This window comes from Armigeres subalbatus, chromosome 2 (assembly GCF_024139115.2).
Source record: "Armigeres subalbatus isolate Guangzhou_Male chromosome 2, GZ_Asu_2, whole genome shotgun sequence".
In the NCBI taxonomy this organism is placed as follows: domain Eukaryota; kingdom Metazoa; phylum Arthropoda; class Insecta; order Diptera; family Culicidae; genus Armigeres; species Armigeres subalbatus.
The window spans coordinates 192,923,637-192,948,861 of NC_085140.1; the positions used below are offsets into that span (position 1 = coordinate 192,923,637).

At 37.8% G+C, this 25,225-nt stretch overlaps 1 protein-coding gene across 10 annotated transcripts in view; it reads left to right on the forward strand.

The window, feature by feature from the left end:
• The window catches only part of LOC134211429 (four and a half LIM domains protein 2-like), a 589,158-nt gene that overhangs the window by 541,781 nt on the left and 22,152 nt on the right, over positions 1-25,225 (forward strand). Inside the window, exon 1 of one of the 10 annotated variants that reach the window (XM_062688283.1) lies at positions 5,733-6,322. The exons of the other annotated variants lie outside the window; for them this stretch is intronic. Coding sequence (XP_062544267.1) covers positions 6,106-6,322 — 217 coding nt within the window. The 5' untranslated portion in view covers positions 5,733-6,105. Of the gene's footprint in view, positions 1-5,732; positions 6,323-25,225 lie in introns of those variants that run through there. 10 annotated transcript variants of the gene reach the window in all.

Genomic DNA, 25,225 nt, shown 5'->3' on the forward strand with positions numbered 1-25,225 from the left:
TCAGTCAGAGGTAGTTCGTTGTCAATGAAAAAAATCCCCGTTTGTAACATCAGTGGACAATGTAATACCTATTTGTTCGTTGGAATTAACGCAAACTGTGTATGAATCAGGATATTTCTTTTTCAAGGGTATAGTGCAATTTGGAAACTGTAGTTTGTTGGAGTGGGTTATATTAGCTTTTAAATCGGCCAAAGATTCATACCCTATAAGCCCATCAAAAAAGGAGTGAAATTTGTGGAGGTGAAAAGTTAGTGGAAGTCTCCCTTTGAAAGGAGAGAATTTTATGTATTTGTCTATCTTATGATGTCCGTTGACGCTCTTTACTACCGATGGGTTCGACATTTTTATCCAGGATGTACCTACTAATGATGGATCAATATAATTTTTGTTGGCTCCCGTGTCAATGAGGAGTTTAAGATTTCCAAATTCTGTCTTAAGTTCGAGTTAAGCAGAAAGTTGTTGCTTCCTATTTTTCTTCTATTAAGTCGGAAGTTATTCGAAAATTTACGTCGTCAACAGGGGTTTCCGACGATTCATTGGGTGCAAAGGGATTCTGATGATTCATTGGTTACACTAGCAGAGTTATCAATGGTGTTTCCTTGTTCATTATCACTGTGGAGATGGTTGCTAACATCGTTAGAATAAAATGGATTTGTTTCTAGGTAATATTCTTCTGGGTACTGATATTGTTCATATGGATAGTAGTGGTTGGCTAATTCGATGTTTCTTAATTCTTCAACATGAAATCTGTTAGCTTGAGGTGAAAAATGATTTCGTGGGGGAAATTGGTTGTAATTAGGTAGGGGTCGATTCATGTAATTGACATGTTTGCTCATAGTAGAGGGGTCGACATCCATCGGGACGGCCCTTGGAATTGGTTTTGGGAATGGTCTTGGGGCCATCGCTGGTGGAAAAACATTTCTAGGAGGAAATCTTTGAGGCATGTAATTATTGGGATAAGGTGGTCGTTGTGGACGTGGTCCTGGTGACGGTGGAAATCGTTGAGATGAGTTGAAATGAGTATGTGTTTGATGGCGCGGAGCAAATGTTGGTTTGGCTGGGACTGGTGGTAACGGCTTGAAATTTGGTTTTGCATAATTATAATTTTGTTCCTCCAGACACAATCGAAGGGCATCCTTCATTGTATCTGGTCCGCGTGCCCTAATTATTGGACCTAAGGGTTCTTTTAACCCAGCCAAAAAGACTTTTAGCCCCATCTGTTGATAAAACTCCTTTTTGGAGGCAATAACTGCTGCATTATTTTCAATAATGTTTAAATTATTGATCAGTAATGAAATGGTGTGGGACACCTTGCTGTAAAACTCTTCGACGTTGTTTGTTTGATAAATTTTGAAAAGATCACGAGTTAGAGACACTTCGTCTCGTCGATCGCTATAATGAGTAATTAGATTTTGTTTCATCTCGTTCCAATTTAAATTGGTGCCATACAACTCGAGTATGTTGTCTGCGTCACCAATAATTTTTGTGCACGTTACTTCCCTCCGCTTCATTTAGTAAAGGCATTATGTTGTCGATTGCCCTGATAAATGAGTTTAATTTCACTGGGTTCCCATCGAAACAGGGAAGATCCCGTATAATTTGTGGGGTTTGGAGAGATTTTAAAATGCTCTCTGTTCTCCCAATATTAGCAACGGTTGGTGCTGGGGGCACATTCGCATGTTGGTGGAGCGCTTGTTCGGCTTGAGCTCGAACGTGCGCTAGCTCTTCGTCGCGATTAGACACGTGTTGAGCTAACTCTTGGAGTTGCCGTTGCAGCTCCTCAATTTGTTGGTCTTGCAAATTTCTCGCCATATCAAAGCGATTATTACTTCTTCGGGCTATTTTCGCACTATTTTAACACTGTTAAGCACTGAATCACTTTTATCTTACACTTGTATCTTTAGGGAAATTAAAAATTCACTTACCTAAGTTTTTTATCGATGTTCCTTCGATAGTAGAGAGGACGTGTCCGATTATCCGTCGATGCTGGTCTCTCTCGGGATGTCGATATTCCTTCGACAGATTCTGGTTCCTTATGATTATCCGCGTTGGCCTTTTCTTCTCTGTGATGTGCTGCAAGTCTTCGATATTCCCTCGAAGATGTCTTTTCGACGAACACACTCACTCGCGAACTAAGAACTCGGACGCGGATCCTACCGACTGCGCCAGTTAAATCACGGGGATTCGAACATGAGTTTTAAAAAAGAACGTCTACTCTAAATCACTGTTAAACCAAGAATGATAATTATATTCAATTCTACTTAGAGCTAACCTATGCAATTGAAACTAGCTGACCTACACTTTCCGAAGCCTGTCCAAGGGTCGATCACTGTTGTCGTCGTTGTCCGGATGTTATTTTGTTGATGCCGCAGTTTATCGTCAAAAGGTAAATGTGCTGTAGGCTGTTATGCGTTTGCCGGTCGCTCACGTGGTTGTTGGGGTTGATGCTTTTTGATGATTCGGGCCAAATAGTGTTTGTAGGATGTTTGGTGTTTTATCGTTGCCAACTTGATGTGACGTGGTGGGTTGGTTGGTAACTCTTATATAGTGCATTCATGACGTATGTCAAAATATTCATATCTATTATCTGTCAAAAGCTACGTCGGGTTGCCGACAACCGACCACCGATTCAAACTAGAAGTTGGTCACGCAAATAGGAACGTCAAAATGTTTAATTGACATGCCTTACTAAGAAAGGAAATATTTTTTTTAATAAGAGCTTTGAATAAACATTCCTTGCTTTACGGTTCGCTCAAAAAGTAATTTGCAATCTAGAACGTGAATGTTGAAGAAAATAGATTGGATCAAAGATATACGTCACTTTAGAATGTCCATTTAGAAAGGCATATCGCATGAATAATGTTCCATAATCCATTAACAAGTTCCAATAAGTTTTAGGTTCGCCCCCTGCCTTTTCTTCGAATATTAAATTCCGTATGATCAAAAAAAATCCAAAAAGTATTTATTATTAATCACTTGTAACTAAATCCACGCCGTATCCGCATGAATATTCAATAGCGCCAAACCTATACACCCAAAATAAAAGGTAGGAACAGTTTTTTTCTTATTAAGCATTTTGTGTTTATTTATCCATATAGAACGTTCAGAGAATTCTATATAGGTTATGCCAGGTCGTTTCATTAATCCGGTTTTAAATACACATCCGAAAGTTTATCGATGGTTATCCTGTTGAGAAATTCACTAATTATTTAAATTTATCAGTGTCTTTTTGTTTGTTGAATTTTCTTGATCTATTGTGCTTCATGGCGGAAGAGGATACAAATAGGTCTGGTGCCAGTTTTACAAACAGCAGCCATTAATTTGTAAATTGAACTTGACAAGAATTGATTTTTTTTTTTCGATAGCAAGTATATAGCAAGCCCGGTTATCAACATGAGTGAAACCGCCTCAAAACGTGGACATGTTCCGTTAAAAAAAGGTTATCCATTAACTTGCCAAGATGTGAAAACACCTTATCGATTGCTTGCTCGATTTATTTCCCAACAGTTAAATCTTATTATAACTTATAACTTTTGCCTCGTAAACCAGCCCTGATGAAATCCGAAGTTTAATACCTATCTTTCGTCATTGTTTATAAGCAAGAACCTGCATTTAATTTAACGCAGTACCTGCATAATCGTCGCGCAAGCGAATGTTTTTTTTTAATTGTTGCATGATTGTGGAACAATTTGCGTTCTCCACTTGGGTATGATAACACCAAACTGAAATGTTTCCAGTGGCAATAGTTTGAATTTGACAATGAGTCTCTGAGCTAAACGAAAACAACATTTTTAATAATATGATGACTAATAACTCGGATTTTGCAAATCCATGCATACCTGTTTTGCGGCCGCCTGTTTTGCATTAAATTCAACACCGTAGCTGCATGTTTGTTAATCTTCTCAGATGCCTCGACACGCAATGCACTCAAAAGCAACAGATTATCGGTTGATATATGAAGAGCATCCATACCAGAAAGCACTTGGAACAAGAAGTTGTTGCGACTAGCCAACTGATGATTCAGCATCTGGTGGACACTTCATCGTTGCCATAACCGGGTAAGCAAATTCCATTCGATAGTTAGGAATAAAGCTGTCCAAATGTTGTTGAGGCGTAAAGTAAGTGTATCTCTATTGCATGCACACATACTGAAGACACCTATGAGCCATATTCGTACGAAAAAGGTTGAAATCAAACTCCAAATATGCTTTGATTAGAGTTGTTTATTCGTTTCCGATGTTGTCCAATGTGCTCATCTGTTGCATTTCTTTCCGTGGTCCACTGCCATTTAATGCTGAATATCGCATTACACTTGACTTGCAATTTTATACCCGAAGCAATCCAACGAGAACGATCATTGATGTTGTTCATGCAACGTTATATTATTATTATCCAAATTTTAGCAAAACACGCAAATCTCATGAAACAGTTGAAGCACAAACAATCAGATTTAGCTCCGTTCTTAGAAATCATTAAAAAGTTTAACTTTTTCCAAAAAATGCCAACTGCTGACCCGATCTGTAGATGGTAACAGATTTATATCAGAACTTGTCATTTTTTTTATATAAGATGTTGTTATAAAATATGTACCATTAGTAGTTAGAATATAAAAAAATTAACAATTATTATAAATTATGTTATCACTGGTTGTGTTACAAATATTCAGTGATAAACTTTATTTATAATTATATAATAAATATATAATTATATAATATATATAATAAATATTTATAATTAAAAAAACACTTTAAAAAAATTTAAAAAATGTTACAAATATTGCAATTTGTATTAATTATATCAAAATTTGTTATATTATGTCACAATTCGTTATATAATTATCGTATCATGAATTTTTCTTTTCTTCATCTAAAACCGAGAATTTATAACAAAATTATTGCAGATATTGTTATTTGTCACACATATTGATATAATTAGGACCCTCCTTAGCCGTGCGGTAAGACGCGCGGCTACAAAGCAAGACCATGCTGAGGGTGGCTCGGTTCGATTCCCGGTGCCGGTCTAGGCAATTTTCGGATTGGAAATTGTCTCGACTTCCCTAGGCATAAAAGTATCATCGTGTTAGCCTCATGATATACGAATGCAAAAATGGTAACTTGGCTTAGAAACCTCGCAGTTAATAACTGTGGAAGTGCTTAATGAACACTAAGCTGCGAGGCGGCTTTGTCCCAGTGTTGGGGATGTAATGCCAGTAAGAAGAAGAAGAGATTGATATAATTATGATATAATTTTATTATGACTAACTGGTAGGGAACAGATACGAGACGGAGTTCAAAGCTGATATAACAGTTTTATAGCATATGTTTGAATATTATGCGATGCCTGATTGTCCCTGATAAAACGTTAAACACTATTAAAATTTCAAGAGCAATTTGTTTTCCGGCTGAAGATGCCCGCATTCGCGACTGGCAAAAACAGCCGCGTTGAAGTATGAACACATGAAGCGAGCTTTCCTTCTTGTTCGCGAGAGCTTTGCTGGCTGCATCTCGGTCCACATCGGAAGGCGCTGACGAAGCTGGAAGGCATTAGGCAGGATACCTTTTACACAGCCCGCAGCAGCTCTACAGCAGCGCATAACCTCACGATGACGACGATGACGACGACGACTAGCAAGCAAGCAGTTTGGCCAGACGGCCTACCCGGCAGAGAGAAACACGTTTCACCACACAATAAGAATAACACTGGAGCTGGTCGTCGGTTTCAGTTATGAATGAACTTTTGATTGGATTACTTCGGCGGCTGCGGTGCTAAGAGCTTACTCGGTGCGAAGTTTTCGGTTTTGAAACGCTCCACGGTTGTCCAGGTCGCGTAAAGTTGCAACGGTTTCGGTGGCGCCGGATCGATATTTTGACAGGAACGCGGCGCGCGTGTGAATAAGAGAACCAAACGTTACTGTTATTGAAAAAGAAAAAGAAAACGTGGATCCACCATTAGAGGGCTTATTGGGAAGTAATTTGAGTATCTATCACCATTTGATCACGTGGTGCAGTCAGTGTAAAGTGAAAAGTATCGGATTGCGCTTATGCAATAGGGCTTCCCGGGTGTTGTGGGCGTCCTGCAGTGTGAAGATTTGAATAAGTTTGCGCCATGGCGACAGATATTTTGTCGACGGATTTCGACCGGTTGAGGCTCAAGACCAAAACCGTCGGTGGTGAGCGGATTAAGCGGGCCAAAGATAACAATGAAGACATTGCCGTGCTGAGTATGTTCCTGCCGGGGGCTACCGCCGCCAAGGAGAATGCCACTTTTCGGTGCCATTTGGGGATGGAGTGCCGGCTGGGGGATTGCCGCGATACGACACCAGGTAGTTATATTTCGATCATAGCACTGTCGAAGGGGGCCGTCCACAAAGTACGTCACGCCTCTAGGGGGGAGGGGGTTTTGAGCAGCGTGACGATCCATACAAAAATTTTGGGGGTTTGTTACAAAAAACGTGACAAAGGGGGGAGGGGGGGTTGAAAATCGCCAATTTTTGCGTGACGTACTTTATGGATCTTCCCAAGAATACTGAACGAAGTTTTTATGCAATTGATCAAACTATAGGAGAACATTTCCGAAAGTTTTTTTTTTTTATTTTGGTGATTTTCAAATACTTCTTTTATGTTTCTAAAACGATTTACCCACGCAGTGGTTGTCAGATTTTAATACAATTCTGTTGAAGAATCTTTCAAAACCTGTGTAAAGACCCTACGATCATTCATGCTTGTAATGCAACATTCATGCAAAAATCTAGCATTTTTTTTCAAGTGGTTATACAAATGTTTAGGGCTTCAACACATCAAATCTGGTTAGATTCAAATGCGTTCCGTTTTTGGTACATTGTTCCCCAAAGTAGTAAAATTCCATAATTACATTTTGCGTCGTATTGTTTTTAACGCAGGGTCGTTAGTATTTTGATACAGTCTTATTATGTTTAATAGTAGTTTTAAGGTTTGTCGGAACAAGGATGTCTGCACTTTCGCGGAAATTTTCCGCAACGACGTCCTTCTATCGCTGCGTATAAGGACTGATTCCAAGAACGTGCGACTTAATGAACAGCACGTCGACGTAATTTGTGTCGTAAATTCAGATTTACGGCACTGCAATCTTTTTAAAGAAACCGCTGGGTCAAATGAATAAATCATGTATGGGTATGGCGCATTTTCATTACCGTTGACGACCGGCCTTTTCGTCTCGTTATGGAAAGACACCATGAGAAACATCATAGACGAAAAATTGTAGGCCATTTCCGCACTATTATTCTCATCTTTCTGTGATTAGGTTTAGGATTACGTACATGTCAGAGCATTTCGCAAATTCTTACAATTTCGAGAAAAAAGCAAATTGTACAAATCATATTTGAATGCATTCAAACGTCGAACAGATGAGTTTATATGAAGATTTTTTAATTATTCATTAAAATATTTAAGCATTCGATTTCAGCTTAAGTTTATAAACAAGAGCTTCCAAATCACTGCGATACATACTTAAAATTCAAATCTATACCAGAAGAACCAGTCTCAGGCTGAAAATCTCGCTAATAAATATTAAAAAAATGTTCCTAAACAATCTTTGGACACGTGAATATCGAACAAATCACTAACTAAACATTCTAATATATGCGCTGGGTTAGGATCTTTAGCATTGCGAACAAAGGTGTATGATGTTTTTGATTGGGGAACAGTAATGCCTTGCCCTTTGTTTACTGAATGCCTTTCTTCTCTTCGGTTTTTATTCAAATACAAGCTAGCCCGAACTTCATTTCGCCCAAAATTAATTAGTTACACACTTAACTCATTTCACAGTATTCGGTAAATTTTACAGAAATCTCAACAGCAGAACTGTTCGGTAATTATTTTACAGTTTTTTTTGTAATTTTTCCCATTGCTCAACTGTCAAAATCACCGAAAATCAGTAAAATAATTTACCGAACAGTTCAGGTGATTTATTTTATGTGTTTACCACAAATTTTTGCTGTTCAAGATTTAAGTTTTAACGTTTGCTCTGTGATTCGATTTCAAACGTCGAGTTATCGAGTTATGCAAAAATTGGCGTTTTTTTGTATATTTGTATAGGACCCCTCTCCCTTCTCCCTTGAGCAGGAAGGGATCTCAAACCTTCATAGAAGCATTTCTTGTCCTCAAAACCTCTGCTTTCCGAATATGGTTTCATTTGCTTGATTAACTCTCGAGTAATACAGATATTCGTGTTCCTGTTGTACAGGAGCCCCCCTTCTAGAGCAGGAATGGGTCTCTCCCTTGAGCAGGAATGGGTCTCAAACCATCATAAAAACATTTCGTGTCTTCAAAAACCTGCACATACCAAATTTGGTTCAATTTGCTTGATTAGTTCCCGAGTTTTTCAAAAATGTACGATAAGTTTGTATGTGAGTCCCCCTTTTTAGAGCGGGGAGGGGACTCGAACCATCAGAGAAACATTTCTTGTCTTAAAACATTTACATGCCAAATTTGGTTTCATTTGCTTGTTTAATTCTCGAATTATGCAGATATTTGTGTTTCTTAAGAACCTTCCCCAGTTCCAAAAACCTCTGCATACAAATTTTCACACTGGGCGGTTCACAAGTATCCGAGTCTATAAGGGTCAGACAGACAGAAAGATTTTTATGAGAGCTATCCCTTTCAAAAAGGGAAGGGGTCTCGAGTCCGTACAAAACATTTCTGTCTCTAAAAATATCCATATGCCAAATTTGATTCCATTTGCTCGGTTAGTTCTCAAATTATGCTGGAATTTGTGTTTCATTTGTATGGGAGACCCCCCCCCCCTCCAAAGAGGGTAAGATTGTTAAACTATCATAAGAACCTCCCCCGAGCCCAAAAACTTCTGAATACAATTTTTTATGCCGATTGGTTCTGCAGTTACCGAATCTATAAGGGTTAAACCACTTTAGCTTACCGCGATTTATACCCTTCGAGAAAAAGGCGCGCCCCAAAATCTGTTTCGGCTTCAACAAAAAGGCTTTTGGATTTTGATGCATCGATACTGTTTGGTACTGTTCGGACTGAAAAACGAAACCGTTTTCGGTAATCAACCAAAGGGATGTTCAATCTGTGAAAGTTTGATTTGATTTTGATTATAATAAGATTTATAAATTTTATTTTACAAATTTCCTCCTTTGACTTCCATCTCAATCGTCCTCTTAGACCTTTTCTATCAATTAATTTCCCTAGTCTATTTTTAGCGTGTACAGTATTTACCTGTCTGTGCTACTCGCTTTCTGTGTCGCTCGTCTGATCGTCGTCTTACTAGTCCATGGGCTGTCTGCGATTGTTCGAGCACCACTGCAGTATGGTCCAAGATACAGATTTACGCGGAAAGATGCATTTTACCCCAAAACTATATTTTGTAGAGAAAACTGTTGTTCTACAAAGTTGTTCGAAATAGTAAGGCCAAAAAATAGGGTGACCCATCATAAAAAAAAATTAGAAAATATTTTTTTTATTTCTCGGAATATTGACATGTTACGTTCGACAAAGTTGTATCGCAAACCAATTTTACTAAAAACTTTTCCTGTAGCTCTTAGGTTGGCTCATTTAGAGCAATTTTACCTAATTGAATTAGGGTGTACCTAAAAAAAAACAGTATTTTAAATCTACTTTTTTTGTTTTAGTTTTCTCGAAAAAGTCGCCTTTAGGTGACTTTTAGAGCTTAAAAAATGCAACTTTTGATGGGTAAATATGCTCAATATATTCTCCCGATCAAAAGTTATATTAATTTTTCTGTCAAAATTACATTTTTTTCATAAGTTGATATCTCCGGTTAGGGCAGACCAAAAAAATATATTTACACGGTATTCGAAAGAGAAATTCATATTCTTTATTTATTGGGGATATGTTATTTTTTTATCTCAAGTTTTACCAATTTTACTAAAATCATGTTTTTTTTCAAATAAATTGATATAACTCGACAACGGGAGACGATACAGACGATATTCTTATAGCAAAACATGCGTTTTGAAAAGCCCCAAAAGTCTTCAGAAGGTGACATTCGTGAAAAATAAAAAATGAAATGAGCAGATCATAAATATTGTTTTTTGAGGGACAGCCTAATCCTGGTAAGTAAAGTTTCTGTAAACAAGTGAGCTTAAGAGCTACATAAAAAGTTTATATAGCAAAGTTGGTTGGAAAAAGCTGCGCTACAACGTTGTAGAACATTTTATATCAATATTCCGCAAAATAAAAAAAAATAAAAATTTCACATTTTTATAAAATGGCCCACTCTATTTTTGTAGAAGTTTTTTTTTCTTAAAAGTATGCTTTAGGCCGAAAATGCATCTTTTCTCGTAAATCTACAATACGATGATAATGATAAAACTTATAAAAAATGTTAAAGCTGTAGATTTTTTTATTTTTCATTTCTCACAAATATCACCTTCTGAAGACTTTCGGGGCTTTTCAAAACGGTTTTGCTATAAGAATATCGTCTGTATCTTCTTCCTTTGTCGAGTTATATCAATTTATTTGAAAAAAACATGATTTTAGTAAAATTGGTAAAACTTGAGATAAAAAAAAACATATCCACAATTTTTTGACATAATAAAGAAAATAAATTTCTCTTTCAAATGCCGTGTAAATATATTTTTTGGTCTGCCCTAACCGGAGATATCAACTTATGAAAAAATGTAATTTTGACAGAAAAACTTATAACTTTTGATCGGGAAAAGATATTGAGCATATTTACCTATCAAAAATTGCATTTTTTTGAGTTCTAAATGTCACCTGAAGACGACTTTTTTGAGAAATCTAAAACAAAAAAAGTAGATTAAAAATACTGTTTCTTGAGGTACAACCTAATTAGGTAAAATTGCTCTAAATCAGCCAACTTAAGAGCTACAGAAAAAGTTTTTTTAGCAAAATTGATTGGAATAAGCTGCGCTACAACTTTGTAGAACATAACACGTCAATATTCCGAGAAATAAAAAAAATCTAATTGTCTTCGCGTTATTAAACCACTTTACTAAATTCGGCCATTTGTTTTTGTTTTTCTACTCTACCTCTTCAACGTAGAGTCCTATAAGAAGAGTACCGCCATGTGCTACGTTTGACAGTTCTCCTGATCGTCTGTTTATAGTCGCTGTACTTCAACGTATATTCTTCTCCCTCGCTTGCATTTCCTCTCTTACTCTCACCATCATATCAGCTGTTAGATGACATCTACCTAATCAGCCAAACGTTCGTTTTGTCGCGGCTGCATCGAGGCTGGGCTACCAGAACAGGTACAAATGTTCAATCATATTTTGCTATGTTATATGAGGTTCTAATTTGTTTTGTTCAAAGATCTGACTTCATTGCATTTGATATCTCGGGACATCATCTTTACACAGATCTCAAATCAGTCAGAGTTGTCAGCAGATCTATCAAACTCTCATTCACTGCATTCCTGGGCTCTAGAGCTTGGACATTCATGTCTTCAGCTTCGGAACCTACCTAAAGTTGATTCAGTTCTGTTTGTATAATTTGATTCATTGATTCCATGCAGAGAAAATTATAGTCGTTTCATTCTCTTCCGACCATCACTTTGCTCAAAATCACCATTTCGATTTCTAATGATTTGATAAGTGCTTGGAGCATCGCGCATTGGTATTGCGCGTACTTTCGATCGGTAGAAGCCTGATCCTCCACAATTTGTAGATGTCATCAGGCATGTATGGTGTGAGTTTATTTCCCGTCGCGGGACAGTGAAAGTTTTTGTTTAGTGCTAGTTGGTACTTGAAGGATCGTATATTGGTATTGCGTGTCTATCTTTCTCACACACTTTTATCTACTCTTTCTTTTTATCCTTCGTCCATTTTTTTCTATTGGGCATACTTCTGATGAAATTGGCTGATATGCCTTCTTCGACTCCATGCCACTCTTTAACCGATTTCGCGTAATGGTACGATGCCAGATACGATTAAAACAGAATGTCACCTTCGTGTGACAGGAGGAAGGGCAGCAGGCGGTTCTGGAGGCATACTTCTTTATAAATTTGGCCATTGATGGTGGTGGTTGTTATGTACGGCTTGCTGAAATTCCGACCTTTTTCTTCCACAACTTCTCTGGAACTTCCAGGTAGTGTTCCCGACGAAACTCTTGGCGTGGGTTTTGGTCACCATATTCTGTTTATCGGTTCAGTTAGGAACCTTTCTAACCTTCGGAAGCGGGCTTGGTAGTCATATGGCTACTGCTTCTGCCTCATACGCAGGAGGTCATGGGTTCAATCCCAGGTCCGTTCTATTCTCCTACTTTGTATCTTCCTCTTTATTTCTCATGTTCTAGCAATCACTAGAACTGGAAATGGACTTCCATACCGTTTCCATTACTATTTCTATACCTTCAACTTGAGTATTCTAACAGTAACCTGCTAGAATTGGAAATGAACTATAGAGCTCGTTTCCTACATCCAATTAGAAATTCCATCAGTTACCTTCTCCTATCTATCACATTGGCAGCTCGTTAACCAAGACGGACCTCTGCCTCTCCAACCTAACCCAGAAATTCCAACAAATTCCGCATGAACTCGTGGCAAGTGCAGAGGTATATTCGGCTTGCAGCGGGCGAGTGATTGCATCATCATTTCCTCCCCTTCCCTACATTGACTTGCATTCTGACGTGGCAGGCGCCAGTATGACCTAACAAATGAGATCACCAGTACTTGTACATTGAAGATGTGTGCTAGTCCCAAGCAAACATCTGATGGTTCCCTGTGCAAGAACAGCTGATCTGGTCATAATGGCGTAGCAACTACGAGCAGTCAATCAAGCTCAAGCTCAAGCTCAGTTAGGAACTTTTCTAACCTTCACATGAAGTCCAGCAATCTTCATTGGCTGCTGGACCAGACGAAAGAATTGCCCTTTCCGGCCACGTCCCAAATCGAATGGTCCGGTTTCCCCTTGAAGTAGTCCCTTCCCTTGTTTGCGCTCACAGGGTTGGTCATCTCGGCTTTTCTTCCGCTGGCAAGTTGTATGTCCTTTTGCCAGTGTGTCCCTTTCGAACAAACCATTCTCGGCCAAAACGTTTTGGTTAAACTTTTATTTATATGGAGCGTAAGAAAATGACAAATCCCCCCTTCCCCCATACGTGCTTACGCGATTATTGTACGGCCCCTAATCCGGTTGGTTTTCCAAGAAGTCAAGGCCATTAACTGAAAGAATTTACGCAGGAACGAGCAGAAGAAGAGTAGCATGTGAGCCTTTAAGTTCTGATGTCGTATCTCCAGCTAAAATAAGACCACTTCCAAAGCGAAAGATCCACAAAAAAGAAGCCCACCGTTGAGGTAAGAGTGCGATGTTCAGGTGTCTTGCAATAAGGGTTCTACTGAAACGAATTTCAACAATTTCAATATTTTTACCGCTGGGTAACAAATAGGAAGGGCATACAAATCGTGGAAAATAATTTGATATGCCGAAGCTTGCTTCAAAAGGGCTACATACTCGATTAAAAACTAAGTGCGTACTCTTGCCCCACTTTTCTCTTCAGCCAGAAATGTCATTCGGCTGCACTGATTATTAGGCCGAAAAAGTTGTTGCGCCAAAAATACTGTTTGGCCGAAATAATCGTTTGGCAGAAAACGTAATTTGCCTACAGTTTGACGAATTTGTCAACAATTCTGTTCATATTACCCATTTAGCAAATTACATTTTTGTCAGTATGATCTGTTTGGCCATTTTTCTCTGTCTGCCAAACGACCTATTCGGCCAAACAATCTTTTCGGCCAAATGACCTGTGAAAACAAACGACTTTTTCGACCGAACTAACAGTTCAGTTCATTTACAATGTTATGACCCTACAGTCATGGGTTCGAGTCCCATCGAAGGGAAAGTGGTTACCTCCAATACATTTTCCTAATCAATATCTTCCACATAACGTTCATATTCACATATGAGTTTTCATAACATTGTAAATTAACGTCCAAGTCGGTGGTTTAATAATAATAGGAAATAGGCAATTAACTTTGATTGAACTGAGTTCAGTTCAGTTTCGGCCGTATGTGGATTTCGGACAATTCAGTTGAGACCAAACGATAAATTCGGTCACATGAAGTTCGCCTAGATGGCTTTCAGCTCAACGTGTCATTCGGTCAAATGGCTTTCCGCCAAATGACTTTTGATCAAGCGAGCTTTCACTTTCAAACATTTTCAAACAAACAAACATTTCGTGGAATTTCTGAAGATTTTCTTATGGACAATACAAAGAATTTCCCGTAAGAATCCAAAGGGATTCCTTCGAAATTCCGAAAAATGTTCCGTGCAAATTCCAAACAGAAATGAAAAAAGTAAAAATTTCACGTTTAAAATGGAATTATTGCTGCCGTCTTCGATAACCATTATGACACACAAGTAAATTTTCGGACCGGCGAACACCTCTACTCAATCTCTGGAAAAACCTAAATAATGAAAAAAAATCGTTGATTTTTGGGAGACCATCAAAATGTTACAAACACAGCCGTATCGCTTTTGTAGCCTTATTACAACTCACAACTCGGAGTACATAGGGTGGGTGTGCCAATCGTCGCCATAGTTAAGAACAACTATTTTTTAAAAGATATAAAAAAGGCATATGGGTTATATGTCATGGTTGATATGTCATGCGGAAGATTTCCCTTCCTGATCCTTAGAACAAATGTGAAAACCGCATTAAAATTCGTGATAGTACACAAAATTGCTTAATCCATGATAGGAACGCATGTACAAATTTTGACACTACTCTTAATTTCGTATTCTTCTCGGATTGGCCATAATGGAACCACTAGAGTGCGACAACAGGTGCAAAGGACGACAAGAATTAAGCAAAATGTTTTTTTTTATAATTATAGTTTGTTTGATTTGGAGGAACTTAAAGGTGTTATCGTGTCATATGAATATGGTTCACTCATCGGAAAACGTTCTGTGGTGATGTGAAGTGCCACATAGTGTACAATGCACTGGACTGGTACATCTAACCTATCATCATTTTATCAACAACGAATCATCGTCATTTGCTGAAACCCTTCTAAAAAATTCTAAAGTTTAGTTTTAAAGTAGAGATTCTCCTCATACTTGCTTGTGCGACAAAGTACAAGCGGCCCGCGACATTATAGAAAAAAGGTGTTTTTGCTTTCACCTGACAATCGCAACAAGCACGATATCAAACCTGAGAAGACGATGATCTAATGTTACTTTCGAAAAAACAAACTGTTCCAAAGCGTCATTTTCGCATAACCAACTAAGTATATCTGGTGAAGTATTCCCCTCTTGCGTCATCTTACCAAACAAGTCGTCAACGGTCATCGGCACCTGCACCTCGACCCGAGCCACTCTCGTTTCTATTATTCCGGTTCCATAAAAAAAACAAGCAGGCACTTCACAGCGATCTACTCGAGTCAAATTTGAAGCTGAGTGGCTAATTTGTCCGATTTCTGCACAGGTCCGTTCAAAATTGAGATCATTTGAGTTGATTTCATTATGACTAGTCTACATTGGTTAAGCTAACAGTGCCGAAAAATTTTCTCGGAACGAGAATTTTATGCAAATTGTGTCGATCAATGCAAACCAGTTTGATCTTCAGATGTTACACGTGCAGAATGCGAAGCCCACACTTGGAAGTTCTTGGGAGAACAAACATCGATTCTGGCTGGTGGTACAGAGCGCGTACAACTGAATCAGTCAACAACAAGACTGCCGATCTGAGTTGCGATCTTTCTTTTTTTGAGATTTGTTGGGCGCCAATACGCCAGAAACCATATCGAGTGAAATCGAACGTGCGTAGGTGGCTCCATCGGAGGGTTTCGATCGCTACCGCGTTCATTTATATGGTCATCCGCATCTCGCCAATCCGTGTCGTCAACGTCGATACTTAACTAACAAAGGCTTTCCTCTCTACCGCAGCTTTTCAGAAATGTCGCATGTAACCATTCGCAACCCGTTCCAAATATGGGGATCAAACATTGATCGATTAATTGACGCAAGGAATTTTTGCGTTGTTTTTTTTTTTCTTCTGTTTTTCCGTTACCTCGGTTTCATTTGGGCGCCAATGTGTGACCAAATTGACAACCGTGAATGACTCCCACTGGTGTTACTACTTGATCGATCCATATTTATCGCGCACAAAACCGCACGATCGTTCATCGATCAGATGATAATAAAATGAGGTTTTATAGTCACGTTCCAGTTTTGCGATAGTGCTGACATTTAGTTGTGCGTGAAATTTTATGACTTCCGAGAGGAAGCTTCTGGGCGACAAAGGAGAATCGGTTGGATATTTTGCGGGCAATTTGCTTCATCGTTAATTGGTTGAACACGAATGCAACAACTTGTAATGATTGACGTTCAATACTCGTCAGGTTAGACGTTGTACTGCGGAACCGTTAATGAAGCGAACAACTTTTAATCCCTAGAAATTAATCGATAAAAACGATTTAAAAACTATAAAATATGGAAATGTCAACTCGGCGTCTATTAACGTCTTCTACGATAATGGCAATGGGAACAACCATAAAAGTCGTTGCGTACAGTCACGTCTAGAAGACGAGTTTTTAATATGCACTTTTTGTAGACTTGTGAAGATAATCCACCAACTATTTTATATGCATGAGCTGTTTTTCCATTATAATCAACCGTGCGTAGAATGCGGTTGCATTTATAAACCTAAAAACCCAGATTAATCCACCTAGCGGTGATGGTGCCTTTCTCGTTCGTTCAAAAGGTTTGGAAAAATCTAAAATAACACCAATATGTGGATTGGTCTTATTTTTCATATTTGTTTATATGCATAAAAAAAATTCTTGCCAAACGCAATTTGTTGCAAACAAATCGGATGAGCATAAGAGCAAAAAATGGCATTTTATTTTGTAATTTTAAAATTAGTATTTTCGCCATAACTTTTGATCCAATTGTACGATCCGGCCAAGTTTCTACACGCAAAAAAATGTTGCGGTCGAAACTACCATTCCGAGGGTTAATTTAAGAATACGCACCGACGATTTTCAGCAGACAACAAACCCGTTTGATTTTACCATGCGCGCAGTAAAAATCAACTGTGGTCCTGGTGGAATGTTGTTGCATGAACTGAATCAGTGGTGAATTTGTCCGAATGCGTAGTTAATTTAACTGAAAATTTGTGGTTGTTTTAAAAACATGGCGTAGTCTACAAAATAGTAACCGTTACCATGGAATTTTTCTCAGTGTATAGGAAACAATGGGACAAGATTCTGCGTCGAATGCAATCTGTTGCGAGCGACCTGAGAAGCACACATATTGCACATCAATCACAGTAACTTATATATGACCGGATTCAGTCACAATATGGTTACTGCAACCAGATTTGTTGAACTTGTGTTGCTTGGGGAATAGATGAAGTCTAAGTGCTAAAAAAGTGTTGTTGAACTCTTTTTCACAATAAATAGTAATTTTACCATAACTTCTAAGCCCATAGTCCGATCTGGCCAATTTTCAATAGGAATCAATGAGACATTCTGCGTCGAATGCAATTTAATGCGAGCAAATCGGTTGAGGAAAAGTACCTGAAAAATGAGCGACATTTTTTTTAGCGATTTTTCCATAAAAAAAATTAGTGACATTTTTTACGCGATTATTTCGTATGAATTTGTATTTTGGCCATAACTTTCGATCCCATAGTTCGATCTGGCCAATTTCAAATAGGAAATAATGGGACAGGATTCTGCGTCGAATGCAACTTGTTGCAAGTAAATCGGTTGAGGATAAGTGCCCGAAAAATTAGTGACATTTTTTACGCAATTTTTTCGTATAAATTTGTATTTTGGCCATAACTTTCGATCCCATAGTCCGATATGGCCAATTTCAAATAGGAAATAATGGGACAGGATTCTGCGTCGAATGCAACTTGTTGCAAGTAAATCGGTTGAGGATAAGTGCCCGAAAAATTAGTGACATTTTTTACGCAATTATTTCGTATGAATTTGTATTTTGGCCATAACTTTCGATCCCATAGTTCGATCTGGCCAATTTCAAATAGGAAATAATGGGACAGGATTCTGCGTCGAATGCAGCTTGTTGCGAGCAAATCGGTTGAGGATAAGTGCTCGACATTTTTTACGCGATTATTTCGTATGAATTTGTATTTTGGCCAAAACTTTCGATCACATAGTTCGATCTGGCCAATTTCAAATAGGAAACAATGGGACAGGATTCTGCGTCGAATGCAACTTGTTGCGAGCAAATCGGTTGAGGATAAGTGCTCGAAAAATGAGTGACATTTTTTACGCGATTTTTTCGTATGAATTTGTATTTTGGCCATAACTTTCGATCCCATAGTCCGATATGGCCAATTTCAAATAGGAAATAATGGGACAGGATTCTGCGTCGAATGCAACTTGTTGCAAGTAAATCGGTTGAGGATAAGTACCCGAAAAATGAGTGACATTTTTACGCGATTTTTTCGTATGAATTTGTATTTTGGCCATAACTTTCGGTCCCATAGTCCGATCTGGCCAATTTCAAATAGGAAATAATGGGACAGGATTCTGCGTCGAATGCAGCTTGTTGCGAGCAAATCGGTTGAGGATAAGTGCTCGACATTTTTTACGCGATTTTTTCGTATGAATTTGTATTTTGGCCATAACTTTCGATCCCATAGTCCGATCTGGCCGATTTCAAATAGGAAACAATGGGACAGGATTCTGCGTCGAATGCAACTTGTTGCGAGCAAATCGGTTAAGGATAAGTGCCCGAAAAATGAGTGACATTTTTTACGCGATTTTTTCGTATGAATTTGTATTTTGGCCATAACTTTCGATCCCATAGTCCGATCTGGCCAATTTCAAATAGGAAATAATGGGATAGGATTCTGCGTCGAATGCAACTTGTTGCAAGTAAATCGGTTGAGGATAAGTGCCCGAAAAATGAGTGACATTTTTACGCAATTTTTTCGTATGAATTTGTATTTTGGCCATAAATTTTGATCCCATAGTCCGATCTGGTCAATTTCAGATAGGAAACAATCGGACAGGATTCTGCGTCGAATGCAACTTGTTGCAAGTAAATCGGTTGAGGATAAGAGCTCGAAAAATGAGTGACATTTTTTACGCGATTTTTTCGTATGAATTTGTATTTTGACCATAACTTTCGATCCCATAGTCCGATCTGGCCAATTTCAAATAGGAAACAATGGGACAGGATTCTACGTCGAATGCAACTTGTTGCGAGCAAATCGGTTGAGGATAAGTGCCCGAAAAATGAGTGACATTTTTTGAGTAGTTTTGCGCACACACACACACACATACACACACACATACACACACACATACACACACACATACACACACACATACACACACACACACACACAGACATCACCTCAATTCGTCGAACTGAGTCGATTGGTATATAACACTATGGGTCTCCGGGCCTTCTATAAAAAGTTTGTTTTTGGAGCGATCATATAGCCTTTACCGTATACTTAGTATACGAGAAAGGCAAAATATTAATACCAATGATGCTGTTGAATTCGGCCGGTTTCTCGTGATATTTTATTATATCCTACACTTTCATTCAATACAGGTGTTAACTGATCTAAAAATTAGGAAAATTCAGTTCCATAAATCATTATTATCTTTATCTACAATCTCATTGCGGGAATATTGAACAAATTCAAATGTGAGATCTGACACCAAATGCTCAATGATCTTTTCCATGTTCAACAGTTTTTATATGGAGTGGAAGACTGAGTAAGAGGTTTAGTTGTTTTTAAAAAGTGGATTTCAATTCGAGAAAGGTCAATCTGGACACAGATCTATCATCGATCAAACTGATCACGAATACTTATCCTTCATAGCGGAAGCCTAACTTTTGTTTGTAAGTATTTCCTAACGATCGTAAAATGCTTGATACTACTAGAAACAAATGCAGATTTCGAATGTTTTGTTTTTGTCATTGTTGAGTTGATGCACATGAGTCCCATAAACGTTTCGTGCATGGACATATCTCCCACGTCTCAAAGTGCAACCATAAAACCGGTGAACTCCATATTAACGATCAGCAATCAATCGTTATGCCTCAATAAGTCTTAATGCGCCGCAATAAAATTGCGAGCGAAAAATTTGAATTTCAAATAAATAATGTGACTCCATATTTTACCAAACAAGAGGTCATTTGGCCAAGTATTTTTTGCTTGCGCTAGGAGCAACAAATGAGAACAAGTGTCATTTGAGTCCGCAGATCCGCCAATCCAGGAAGATTTGCGGGGCGCCCACTCACAACATCCATCAGACATTGTGTATTGAATAGACGAAACAAAATTTGAATCCAACTTGTGTTATAGGACAGATTGTTTGACCAAATTTAGATCCCTACATCCCAAATAGTTTATTGGTATTAATAATAGCACTAAATCAATTTCTACCTCAAATAAAATCCAACCTCACCAGGTAGACTTTTTTCTTCATGTTTCATATTCAGATCTAGATCGATCCACCCACGACACGACATGAAAAACGAGCATCAAGCAACGCTTAATTGCAATTCGATCTATGATGTATGGAGGGCAATGTTCGTCGATCTACCAAAGGCACATATGGCATCCCACCCACCACGATAGTCGCAACTGAGTGCACTCGACGTGAGGAGAGACCCAATGTACAGTTGGTTTGTCTTTCGAGTCAGAAGTGCAGTCGATTCCACTTCCTGTGCAATGCAATAGATTAAGTAAAGTTTCATAGTGGTTTCAGACTGGGAGTCCCATTGCGAATCAGACTTGTTCATACAAATTGTGATTGTGTCAGTAGTTCGGTATTTTTAATAACAACACTTGGATGATGGAGACTCCAAAAATGGAAGTTTATCATTAGTTTGGGTCTATGTTTATTACAGATTTGGATATTAGGGTGGTTCAAAAAATCTATTCTGCTCCACCTCATTCATTCAATTCTGCCTTATGTTCTGAATATCCTTCAAAAATTTGAGTTGATTTGAGGAGCATGATGACCGAGCATTTCGTAGTTGCTACTCCGTGATTGACCAGAACAATCGCAATTGCACAGGGAACCAATAGATGGATGCATGGGGTTTGTACACAATGTACATAAAACTCTAGTAATTTTGAATAGTCGATAACGGCGCTGGCCACGTCCTCACGGTCATTGAGGATGGAAAAGAATTGGGGAGGGTGGTATATTCTAATTGGATGTTGAAACGAGCATTTCGCTCATTTCGAATTCTAACAGTTCCCCGCTAGAATTAGTCAAATTATAGGAACAATAGAAGATAGAAAACGGTATGGAATCCATTTCCAGCCCTAGCGATTGCTAGAACAGGATAAGTAGTATAGAGAAAGATACAAAGTAGGAGAATGGATCGGGCCTGGGATTGAATCCACGACCTTCTGCGTTTGAGGCAGAAGCGGTAGCCATATGACCACCAAGCTGATTTGGATAACAACATTTAGCGCCCTATCCTCGCCAGCAAAAGATGTTTCGCCAGTAACAACAGCGACAATTTTCCCTCATTATTTATTACCTTTATTCTCGATGGTGATTAGGTGATTAGATTAGGTGCTTTACCAGAAGAAATTTCGCGTTCGATTGATCATTTTCGGCATAGATCTGCCAAGATTTAAGATTTAAGACTTATATTGGGAATAGTCACATCAAAATACTTTTTGATAGCAGATTCTTTTTGATCAGCTTCAAAGCTGTAATAATTTAATTTATTATTCAATTACAATAGGTATTAATTCATATCCAAAACTTACATGCTAGTATTATAATTTAGCGGACCTTTTTTTCCCCAACATACTTTTCACTATAATATTCTTCAACTTTTCCGTGTTGCCAGTTTTCCAGTGATTTGTGAAATCAGCTTGCTGAACTTTTTTAACAACTAAGTTTTCGAATGTTAGTGAATATCTGTATAGATATTATCCCTAGTGCAAAAAGTTTAAGAAAAATGGTAAAAGGTCTACACTGTCATCAAAACGTGCACATGGGCTGCACAGTGGCTAAAATTGTGTTTTCAGGGCGTTCAATTAATAGTAGGGACGTTCCGATATATTGGAATATCGATATTTTTGTTTCGATATCCGATATTTTTGTATCGATATTTTGCTTGCAATATATCGGTCATATAACACAAAAATAGCAATTTCATTGTATTTTGTGAAAGGAAATACTTCAAAATGGATCTAAAATGCCCTATTTTTAATGATTTGGAGGATTTTTTTAACAATACTTCGGCTCTGCCAACAAGTTATTTGTTTCCTTTGATCGATTTTTCAATAGGTAGATTTGGCTTCACTTTTTGTGCAGCTCTACATAATAGACTCTGCCTGATTCCTCATGCAAATTCAATTATATATTTGACGAGTTTGACGAGTTCGAAAATAGATAAATTAATTTAAGAAGTAAGGAAAAGATTAGTGGAGATGGAAATTCAGAAGAATTGGAAAACATATAAAAATTTCCTTCAAAATAATTCCCCGTAGGAATTAAAGAGAATTTCGTTAAAATATTTCTCCGGATTTTCTGATTAAAATTTTAAATTCGTTTTGCTGATGAAACTGCTTGCGTGAATTTTGAAGAATGCCCGTGAAAACTGAAAAGAATTTCCAGCAGAAACTCGAGGAAATTTCATGTGAAACAAAAAGATAATTTCTCGTGACAGTTTAAGAGAATTTCCTTTTTTAGTTGAAAATATTTCAATGGATTTACTGAAAATTCTAAATTTTCTTTGAAAATTAAATTTAAACTTCAACAACACCTCCAAGGAAATTCTGAAGAGAGAATTTTCTGTTGTCAAAAATCAGAATAACCAGAGTAGAAATACAAAAAAAATGTAGTGGAATTTCTGCAATTGATTTTTTCGAGCTAACACAAAATAGTGAGGTCAGTGTCTTGCTGAAAAAGCCAACGCTACCGGTTAAAACTACGACGAACGCCGCCGCCGATGATAAGGTATTTTATGAGACGTTTCGCGGTGGCCCGATTATTTACTTTGGATGTTTTGTTTTGGTATGATTCTGCGTGAACATTCCGTTAGATCCGAACACAAAATAATGTTTGAAACGTTTTACTTTTCATTCGTGTTTTCTTCAGCTTTTCATGCTTAGAATGCAATGGTATGAATAATCTAACGACACGTTTTAAGAATCATATGAAAAACTTTGTTTTAAAGCCCTGGTAGCCGAAAAGTAAAATAGGTAGAATTGATGATGGGACCCATCGGAATGTTATGCCCGAAATTACCAAAAAAAACGGGCTCCCACTAATTGTCAAAGTAGCTAAACACGAGAAAAACAGCTGTTTCGATCTGTCTCATAAAATGCCTTATTGTTAGACACACTCTAGAGGCAGATTGGATTAAGTAAAAAAATAAGTAGTACAAGTACAGGCAGTACAAGAAATATGTTCTAAATATTTTCATTTTATAAATATCATATGATTTTCCGATATATCGATATTTTTATTCCAATATATCGGTGATATCGATACTTTGATTCGATTATCGTATCGAATCAAATATCGATATTTTGAAGTATCGGAACGTCCCTAATTAATAGTACCTTTATTATGCGATTCAGCGTAATAGTGTCTACCACTCTACCAGACTTTTTATCAGTAAAAATATTTGTGTCTTTACAAAAGTTGTGGCAAAACTTCTCCTGAAAAACTTTGTCAAATTCATTGCTTTTGAAGATCTTTTTATTATTATTTTCATTTCTACATTGTTTGCAAGTCGACTGCATAAAATGTTTAGAGTGGGGCGTCATGGTCATTTTTTCAAATCAATGGTTTTTCGAAGCCATTCTGGGTCCTGAACAACTGTGCAAAATTTGGGACCGATTGGTTGCTTTCTCGCTTTCCGCATCGCGTTTGAAGTTTGTATGGAAATTAGTATGGGAGAACGTATATTTTTACATTTCTCCTACTAGAGGTTACAGTTCATCGTAAACCAAGTGGCACATTGCGTTAAAGTATAACCCAAAGGATGCCGAAAAACTTTGCTGAAGATGGCACGTTGCTGGAACGTCCACGAAAAAAGTTATAACGTTTCGAAGATTGAGTGTTCAAACCATATGCAAAAAATCGTTTATTCTGCCAGCACTGCCGAACTACGTAGACCAATAATTCAACTGAGTGTTATTTCAAAATAATTGATCTTATAGGGCTTTAGAGCTCATGGGAGCTATCCTGAATCATTTCACAAAAAAACTACAATAAAGAAGATGGGTTTTGCCCTTCGATAACCATAGGTCGTCCGGTAGTGCTGGCAGAAACATTGATTTCTTGCATATGGTTTGAACAATCAATTTTCGAAACGTAATAACATTTTTTGTAGACCTTCCAGCTACGTATCTTCTTCGGCAAAGTCTTTCGGCATCTTCCAGACTATATGCTAACGTATTGAGTCACGTGATTTATGATAAATTGAAGCCGCTAATAGCAAAAATGTAATAAAGTAAGTTGTCCATACTAATCTCCATGTAAATTTAAAACGCGATGCGGCATGCGAGGTCGCAACCAATTGATCCCATATTTTCCACAGTTGATTGGGGTCCCAAGACGATTCAGAAAAACCTTGATCTCACTTGATCGGACGAAGTTTGCGTTTTTCCATACAACTGCGCCCCACTCTAATGTATATACACGGAAGTTGACTTTCTCAGCCTGGAGAATCAGGACGATGTTTTTTTTACTTGCCCGACGTTTCTGCCGATGGGTTGTGGCAATTTTCAAGGGTTGTATAGTCTACCGTCTATCCTTAATGATTGTAAACCACTTTCGATTGGTGTTAAAAAGGGTGCTTTTCATGTACATGCTTGCTTTTTTGTAAATTTTGGAAAAAAGATTTCAAATTGTGTTTATTTGCTAACATACAACAACTGCTATTTCGCATCGGCCGAAACGTCGGGCCACAACCTATCGGCCGAAACGTCAGGCAAGTAAAAAACCATCGTCCTGATTCTTCAGACTGAAAAAACCAACTTCCGTGTATTTTTTCCAATTTTCAAAAAGTTTTAGATAATATTGAAATACGCCTTTTGGTGACTATTACGGCTTAAAAACTGGAAAAAATAAAAAAGTACAAATAATTGACTTTAATTTAGTTCCTGAACTTTTGAGTTGGAAGCCAATGTAAGGTATTTTTTATCAAAAACCATCTCCAACTGTTCAAAGCAGAAATCAAACTTCCATATTTTACCATAACCCCTGCGAAACTTCAAGTAGGCCTTAACCTCAGTATCGAAAAATAGGTTGGTCTGTTATATGAAAAAAAAATGTT